General features: G+C 39.1%; 1 protein-coding gene across 1 annotated transcript in view; it reads right to left on the bottom strand.

Annotated features, from left to right (window-relative positions):
• Positions 1-2,120: 2,120 nt before the first annotated feature.
• Positions 2,121-9,503, bottom strand: part of TMEM132B (transmembrane protein 132B) — a 188,881-nt gene continuing 181,498 nt past the window's right edge. The window contains exons 6-8 of the mRNA XM_010582254.1: positions 6,986-7,259; positions 5,389-5,580; positions 2,121-4,119 (exon numbers count right to left, since the gene is read on the bottom strand). Coding sequence (XP_010580556.1) covers positions 2,965-4,119; positions 5,389-5,580; positions 6,986-7,259 — 1,621 coding nt within the window. The 3' untranslated portion in view covers positions 2,121-2,964. The remainder of the gene's footprint in view (positions 4,120-5,388; positions 5,581-6,985; positions 7,260-9,503) is intronic.

Genomic DNA, 9,503 nt, shown 5'->3' with positions numbered 1-9,503 from the left:
GGCTTTTTCTGGACAGCTGTATCCAGTTCTATTGTTTAACTGATCACCATTAGTGGCTGTACTGCTTTCTAATGCACTGTATTTGTAATTTGACTTTGGGATAGTATGATGCCTATGACTGCAAAAGTCATGACTCTAACGAAGCCCCACATTCAGCCACTGAGCCACCTAAGAACTTCATGACCACACTGACAGATGCTGTACCAAGCCAGGACTTTACCTATGGTAAATAGAACACAGGCCCTAGTTACATGTCACAGTCTACTCCAGAGTGTATTTTAGATACATGCTCAGTCAAACACCAGAATGGAAGTATTTCTGGTCCAACACTAACAGCCCTGGACCCTGCATTTGTAACTGTCTTCAGCAGCAACATCGGAAAGCACAGGGGTTTGCAAGCCACGTGGCAAGTAAGTGCTGAAAAGGCCTGAGGTCTCCTTTGGTGGCTTCTAGCAGTGACCACACTGCAGGTAGGACTGTCCTTCCCCCACAGACTAGTATGCAGCCGCTTGTAAGTACTACAGACAACCAGGGATTAGGCCTCAGGCACAAGTTCAAGGACACACCGATATGACAGTAGCGAGCCCCCTAACTGAGTGATCCTCAGCCTTTCCAGTCACAGCCCTTGAAGGGAAATTTCCTGAACAAGTAAATAAAGCTGTTGCCTTCCATTACCTATTAATGAGTCGGAAGAGCAGCTAAGCACACCTGTAAGCCCCTTGGCACTCGGTGTGCTTACATGGCACTGACTAGGGATGGAGTTCAGCATCTGCTGGTGTACTTAGCAGAACTGGGGCCATCGTGAAGAAACAGCTCATGGAGTCCAGTCTACTGCTGTGAGATCATAGTTGCACTGGTAAACTGCACTCATGAAAACAGCTGTGCTGTTTGCGCTCTGCAACTGCCATCAGCAAGTTGTTTCCTCAGATTTCAAGACTAAATTTATTTGTGGTTCATTTATACTCACTTACTATTGTGCAAACAATACGCTTGCTTTATGGTTGGGCCGCATACAAAATAACGTGTTGGGAAGAGATGTTAAATTCTAAAAAGGGATTTTTATGTTGTTAGTAATAAGGATCATAGTAGGAATTAGTATTTCCTTACGCGGTCTGGATCATTTAAAGAGGAGAGAACATTTGTTAAACAACCCAAGATTTCATTTGATGCACAAGTGCTGCATCCCTTATGAAATAGAAGCATCTCTGTGCTCTATTATCTTCTCTACTTAAAATTAGATTATAACAGATGCCATCCCCTCACTATGCAGTTCAGTGCCAGCAAACATAAGTCTCTCATCACTTACTTATATAAGCCTGGTGTCCTCACTTTCTAGTCTCACCATTAAAATTCTTGTATTTTGCAGTAGTTATATTAAACATGTTCCCCATTGTGGATTAGGATCCAAATGCAGGATTTCCCATAGTTAGGGTTGTCTGGTCTGTTTTAATATCAGAACTGAATTATAAAATTCAAATCCTATCTTGATCTACCTAAAAGATGGGAACTACAGTATGTAAGGCAGTTGTAACTTGGATCTTGTGTTTATTGCACAGGATCCATCACAAGAACATGTGCTTTATTGTTTTTGTTAAGTATTACGTAGATTCAGTTTTTTTCTAACTGTAATTTTCAACTTATTTCAGTCATCCTTCAGTAAAAAAAATACATCTAATGCATATGAAATGTCAGCTTTGAATTTCCAGCACATTTTCCTTGTTAAAATTGGGAATAGTCACTTCATAAAGTGCCCAGTGTGTCTTTTCTTTCCTTCTTTTTCTCTTTAACGGCCTTATGGTCAGAGATGTTTTAGACAAGGTCTGGGGCATTAGCCATTGAGCATGGACTTCTTTGTCCTGCTAAACTCTACCATCAGTGTATTAAGTAGTACAGAGTAACAGTGACTCCAAGCTTTTGCTTATTTGCTAGGAAATTTCCTTCTTATTCTATGCATTTCAGTACCACATTTGACTTTCTCATTCTGATAACAATATGTCTTGTCAACCAAGCTGCTGTTTCAGCAAAGCATTTTCCCTTGAAGTAATGTGCTGTTTTGTTGTAGGTTACTTTTTCTTATTAGCAATGACAAAAGTAAACCCAGGGCTACGCCTTGATTTTTATTTTCCAGGGTTTATTATTGTATTTACAATTCCCTGTAAGAAGATACAACCCTTTCCCAGTAAGAGTCCTAATACCTTCCTATGTTTTCAAATACTAATGACCCACATACCCATATGGAAAGGAGAAAGATAATCAGTGATGAAGGAGGTATCTCTAGGGGCTGATGCAGATGAATAGAAAACCTAAATCATTATAAATATTACTGTACTACACTTTGGTACAACCAAAAAAAAAAAACCCCAAACCCTTAAAGAAAATATTTAATCGTCCCTAAGTCAAATAAAATTCATAAACAATAGGAGAAGAAATTAACCACATGGGGGTTTTTATATCTGTAAAAAATAATAAGACTACTTGGCTGCATTGCACATAGGCAATAAAATTAGATTAATTCAGATCCCTTTTAATGTAAGCCTCATTTCAGGCTGTAAGCAAGAAATGTCCACTGTGCTTTATACAAAGGACGACGACTAGAAAAATCAATGCAAACAAATATCCCTTTGTTTTCTGATTTACCATTTATCATGAGATGACAAACAAATGAAGTCTCCTCTGAGTCTGAGCGTAGTTGTATTAGCATTTTGCTAGTACCAGGCAGTATACAAAAACAGCCATCATGTGTGACATCTCCAACACCTACAGGTAGCTGTTTTAGGGGCACATCCTGGTTTGTGGTGAAACAGGTTTAACTCAGCCAGCCTCTTGTACCTGCTCAGTGATATCAGGTTATCATCTCAGTAACTCCAAGGTTGGACTGTCTTGTTCCTATTGCTGACTGGACTGACTGCTCCACCATCCATAAACAGAAGGCATAAAGGTGATTACAAACATAAGAAAGTAGTTTTACATATTGTCTTGCAGTCTTTCCATATAGTCCCTAAGTTCCTTGGAATCACCAAGATTCATATCTTGGCATACCCATTTAATATTATCATCACTGTCAAATAGAATTGAGTTGGTGTAGGGGCCCCCATCCTCTGGCAGTATTGTTGTATATGAAGTGAACTTTACTCGCTTCTGCTTTGGCCCAGAAGGATTTATAGGTTCACTTTTAACTTCTTTTTCACAAAGGTACTCAGAAGATCTGAGGATATGATTATGAAGAGTCTTCTGAGAACTCCCATTAAGGAGAAAGTTGCTTTCTTCAAACTGCATTCCTCTGTCAATCATGGTAGTGCACTCCTCTGATGGGAGTGAAATGTCAACTGGGTTTTCCAGCAGTTCAACTTCATTTCCAAGCCAGACCCAATCATGGGAGTGGGGGATGTTGCCTTGCTCACTCACAGCAAACCTTTTATGCCTGTACTTCCAAGCAAATGCCACGCAGTTAATCAAAAAGACCAAGATTGCTAAGCAGAAAACACACAGCAGGGCATACATGCCAATCTCCAAATCTGTTAATCCTCTTGAAGTCAATGTGAGATCACTGGGATTGTTTTCTCCTGGTATTTCTACTTGCGCAGGGAAACCTGTGAAGGCAGTTGGGTTATTTTGGAGCTGGCCATCCTCCAGGGATTCCTGATCAATGGGAGATATGAAAGTTGTGCTTTTGTTTGCATTGTCCTCATGACTGGACGTGTCCTCATGGTTTTTGGACCATTCTTGTGCTGTCCTCTCTTGTTCTGCAGGTTTCTCTATAGAATTGCTTGCATGGCTTTTAAAATCTCTATCCATATCATCAATGTCATTAGTGGTTCCTTTTTGGTCAGAATCTTTTTGACCAAACTTCACTTTGACACTTCCTTTCCCAACAGCGAGAATGCTCTTCCGCTTAGTCTTCTGACATGGCTCACTGATGACCATTTCAATTTTAATCAGAGGTCCTTGCCCATCCCCTTCCGCCACTATCCCAGGCCATTTGGACTGAAGGTTTTGGTGCGCAGACACTACCATCTCATCCAGTGAAGTGATGGTGATCGAGAAGTCCTTGGAGTCATAGATGTCTAATGGCGTCACTGACCCATCACTGAACAAAATCCAAGCACTGACTATGGCTTCCTGGGGGCAGAGAGGATGAGAAAAAAAATGTGTGAAAGGTAAGAGAGCACATAGCAGACACTCAGTTGTTTAAGTCTGTTTGACATTGGCAAAATAAATACACAGTTTAACTTCAGTTTATTTTGTTGTTTAAAAAAAGAAAATCAAAATGTCTACTATGCTTCCCATTTTCTTCTTGCAGATTTGTGTCCTCTAGACCACTTGGGCATTTATCTTATCTTCAGGAACTATCAAAGACGTAGTAATCTAAATTTAATAAAAGGTGCTGACAAAAAAAAATTGACAATTTTTTTTTTTTCAGTCTGAAGTGAGAAGCCTCTTTTGAATGCCAGGGCCTCATGATGAAAATTATCATATTTCCGAAGTCCTGGTTAATTAATTTTATAGAGGACCTATAATGGGGAATTTCTGTAATACTGCAGTTCTAATGCTATATTTAATACAATGTGCAGAGCTCTTATGTGTCAGAATGGTGATCTCATTCAGCCCATTGAAACAAACTTGGTTAAGAACACATCTCAATGCAATATTTTAAATTTTTTGTCATGCTTTCAAATATACAAGATTATGTGAAATATACAAAAGTGATTGTAGTCTTTTCTGGGAACTATAGAAACACTCACAAAACCGCCATTTTTAAGGATGTTTTGACCAAAACAATTTGTCTTCTTACTGCAAATTGCTAGTTACACTTTTTCTAGTGATAGAAGAGTCTCAATTCTATAATAAATAAAATAAAAAAGATATATGTGATTTATTCTGTGGTCTCATCGAAAGCTATTTAATTCCTCAGATTATACAGTTCAAAGTAAGCACGAACTCATCACATTTCAGCAATGCAGATCATGTAGACTTCTGTACATGCAGCCAAAAGTCTTTTTGGCTGAACTGACTTAGTGAGACTATTAAGGCATGGGGTTTCTACATCTGCTTCCATAGCTAAACTGTATTTTCCCATAGAAAAATTGTCTTGAGTGGCACATCCATGCTTTCTACAGCATTATGCATGCACAGACGTGTCTATCACTTTCCCTCTGCAGCGCATGTCTCCAAACTAGCTCCGAAGAGTTTAACGGTCATTCTGTATGGGTGTTTGCACCTGTAGGAGCTGGTCAGTAAGATGAACAGCCTTTACTATGTGAAGTTACTGCTTTTCAAAGTCATATGCTGTATGTGCTGTCTAAAATTTACAGCAAGTAGCTTTTCCCTAGCTTCTGACAAAGCACAGTAAACAGATAAATTAATTCTATATACTATTTTGGATCATACCTGTTTCGGAGTATGAAGGATATCATACGCGGAGGTGGTAGAAACGATAGCTCTCTTATTTCCTTTGCTGATTTGTAAGGAGAGGGACAAGCCTGAAACTAGTTGTACTCCTAGATCTGTAATGGTTACACGGTCATCTAGAACTATCACCGTCTTCTCTGCCAAGATGGAATCGGAAAGAGGTGACAGAACCTTGAAAGAGAAAGCAAATGCCTTGCATGAAACAGCAACTAATGGTGTTGTAAAGCAAGATTAGACTCTAATCGGCATAACACTTTGGATTAATCTTGGTTTGTCACACCCATGTGTAAGCTATAATTGATGTTTCCCCCAAGACATTACACTCATTTGCTGCTAAATTACTTTATTTACAAAAATAATTTAATAAACAACCAATCACTTCAAATTGCAGCTTCATCTCAACAATGGAGCATAGATTAAACTAAACAGATTTGGTTTTCAAAAAAAAAAAAAAGTCATTTTTGTGTGGTCTATAGAACCTCCTATGAATGCAGTATAGCACAAGACATAGTGTAAGACACTGATTAATGCTGAAACTTAATAAGGGAATAAATAAGTGTACAAAGCCTGGCTGATAGGAACTTGGCCTGATGCCTTTATAGGGACAGAAGACCTGAATGAAATGAAAGTGAGATTTGCAAAAGAGGACTTTGAAAATCCCATGGAGTGCCTGTCTGCATTTTTCAATGCCAAAATAGTCCTGTCAGTTTGCTCTAAGACCTTGTTTCTAACACGCTCAGAAGGAGACAGTTGTCTTTCTACTGATGCCAGAAACAGCTGGTTCAAGCCCAAAATATTTGGGGTGCGATTTGTCTAAACTAACATGAGAAAGCGTAGCTACCTGCTTCGGAGCTAGCTGCCTTCTGCTCTTTTATAGTCACTGGAATGAAAGAGACATTTTAAGGGCAGAAATCCCTTGACCTCTTCGTGATGTTTGTTTTAGGCTGAAAGGAGCTGAGCCCTAAAAGTACCGGTTTCTTTGTGTTGACTACAAAGGAAACTTAGTGTGACTAGAACATTATGGATGTTTGCCGTTAATAAGAGCAGCCCCAATGCTTGTATTCCTTTATTTTGATTAAGAAATATGTGTGAAGTTAGATAGAGATACAGGTGGTGAACACGAACACCCTGAAAGATGTCTGAAGATTATTTTTGTGTCCATTTTTTGTGTTTCATTTTGTGAACATAAAGGGACTAATTTTTCAAAGACAGTTTAAGCATATGAAGATGCATGTAGATCTTTGGTAAAATTTCCCAACTGTTAGATTCATAAGGTCCCACTTAAAAGAAGCTAGTTGTGTGCATCATGTAACCTGTTTCACTGTTCAGAAAATCTCATTGTGTTGCTAGTCACATTAACATGGATAAATCCCTTAAGTTTCACCTAAAGGTATTTTATGGAAGTGACGACCAGCAAAAAATGAAACCCCATTCAAACTTCCTTTTATGTTTAGCATGTAAATTTTTTTCAGCTTGGTTTTTTCGGAGAGCGATTAATTTTCTAAGCTAACTAGCCATTGTGTGTGTGCATCCAGAACTCTCTCTATGGAAGCTGCAGATACATCTTAGGCTATACCTGGACCGTGGTGATGCCATGCTCACGACCAACCAGAACTCGGCCATCTTGAAGCTTAGCAATCTTGGGTTCTTCTACCTTCATGAAATCAGTCACAAGGTCAGTGATGTCAAACTGCCACTCAGAACCTAGCATATAGGTCAAGTGGCCTCCAAACTCAGAGGATTCAGCTACAAACTGTGTGAGGACTCGCACCATGGCATGCTGATACTGGAGGGTACAACCTTTTCCTTTTTTCTCATCATCCTCTTCATCCTCACTGTCACGGGTAGGCCTGTAAATAGATCCAGGTTTATCATCTGCATTGCCACGATCTCCCTACAACACTGCAGAGCTTAAGTTGCATGGTATTTTCAATTTGATTAATGTTATCATCATCTGCTGCTGTGTGAGAAATAGGAAACCAGATTTTGGATGTGTAGGTTACTAAATCTGGGCGAGATGCTTGTACAGCTTTTTGGTGCTGCACAATTTAAAAGCTACTGTCATTTCTGTTAGGGAATTCTTTGTTTGAGTGGGACCTCCCAGCAACTTGAAAATACGTCTGCCATTGCTGAGATTTCCGTGGAACCACCGCTTGTTCACCGTGTCTCCAAGCAGCAGTCAAATCTCGCAGAGGGCTAAGGAAAGCAGCGTGAAATGTTTATGAGAGGGCAGTTCTGGAACAAACCCCTGTAGCAGCTCAGAAGGCATGGGAGATGTTTTAACATCCTTTTCTCCACCTTTGCCCATAACATTTGTATCACTTTGCTCATCTCTTCAAAACCATTGTAACACATTTGGGATTCCCTGCTGAGGTAATGCTGCCCCACCTTATCCCACATCTCTATCTCATAGGTTTATTAAGCCCTCTGCATTTGAGAAATATAACATGATTTCACCTTAACTCTCATACAGTTCATGCAAGTGTCTGGTATATTTAGTCATGTAATGACCACATGAGGCTTCCAAAAAACCAAATTAGGCACTTAAATTGCCACTCAGGATATCAGTTACTCAGATTACACCGTGCCAGGCTGTTAAGACTACTTCTCACCCCACAGAAACAATGGCAGCATTAAACACACTTTCTTTCACATTTTCTAACTAGCTGTCCCCCTTGCAAAATACAACCTGTGACAATGTAACAGCTTTCCATAAACCTTATATAAGGCATCACAGTAATTTGTACATGATAGCAGTGCTGTCGCACCTCACAGAATTTTGTCTGGTTTAAAACCCAGTTTCCCATCAGTTATCTTTTTTGTTTGTTTTTTGCTATTGTTTATTCCTTCAGACAAATACATGGATTCTCTTACCTCTTTCAAGTCAGGTATTAAGCACTAGGTGGTCACACTTCTACTCTTATGCCCCCATGCTGTGGAATTCATTGCTCAGAAATAATTTGCCTTCCTCCTTTACTTATTTATTGAGCTTGAAGCCAGCTCTATAGCCAGGGTGGGAAATACAGGGTAAGCTTCTTATTTTTCACAGTATTTTGGGAAGTAGTTTTGTGTTTACTGTGTTCCTTTATCTTCTCCCTTGAAATACCAGCTATGAAAAACTATTATAAAACAGAATTGCTTTTGTTACAAATTGTTTTATGACAAAGTTGGCAAACAGCAAGCTGAAAACATATCTAAGAAAAGCCCTTGTGCTCTTCAAAATGATAGAAAGTCCTGGTGTTACAGAATCTAATACACTGGAAATACATTTTCAATGCATCACTTCTTAGCTGAATATATATATTCGGCCTCAAGTAAATGGTATTTGGTATAGGCTTTTTGGGTTTGTGTGTGTAAAATAACAGTGTCCATCATTAGTCACTGAATGAAGCATCATTGAATAACCACTAAATTGTTAAGAAAAAAACAGGATCCTAAAATAGGATTTACATTACACAAAGAAATTAGTCTTACAGAATTAGACAAGCTGGGTATTTCAGGGAAACTTTCAATTGTTCTCTCCTTCCTAACACAAGTGTCAATCTGGACTATGAGCTGAAGCCAGCCGGTCAGCAAAACAGCCGCAAGGAAAGTACTAGGAGGGGAATATTCATAGAGCTTACATGATCCATGCCTATTGAGATTGGTCTTGGCTTTATAATGCTATAAAAGAGTTTATGAACTCCTTAATGTTCCCACTTCCAATTTATTCTTGTATTCTGACCCTCTTCAGCTCATCTAAACCATAACCTAGCTCTGAATAATCTCAGACTTTAGGAAAAGCAGGTTCACCTCTGAGTTTTTGGGATTTGACATTCTTTTAGTAATACAGACAGTAACTTTAGTACCCGTGCAGAATTGGAGAAAAATGCGCAGAAGCTATTCAGGTAAGAAGTACTTATGGGATCTGGGGGAAAAGAGCCACAGAACCAGTGGGAACCAGTTTTCTTATGGGAAGAGAGACACAAAACCAGTGTTCTGTGGCTTGAAGAAAAATGTTCACAGGTTCAACATTGATGCTGACTTAATATTTTTTTACACAGCTCTGGTTTCTGTTTCTGTTACATAACCAGATGTTTTACTCAGATCCAATG

Source organism: Haliaeetus leucocephalus, unplaced genomic scaffold (assembly GCF_000737465.1).
Source record: "Haliaeetus leucocephalus isolate CR32 unplaced genomic scaffold, Haliaeetus_leucocephalus-4.0 Scaffold840, whole genome shotgun sequence".
Classification (NCBI taxonomy): domain Eukaryota; kingdom Metazoa; phylum Chordata; class Aves; order Accipitriformes; family Accipitridae; genus Haliaeetus; species Haliaeetus leucocephalus.
The sequence above is the reverse complement of the archived record's forward strand: the minus strand, read 5'-3'. Positions and strand labels throughout refer to the sequence as shown.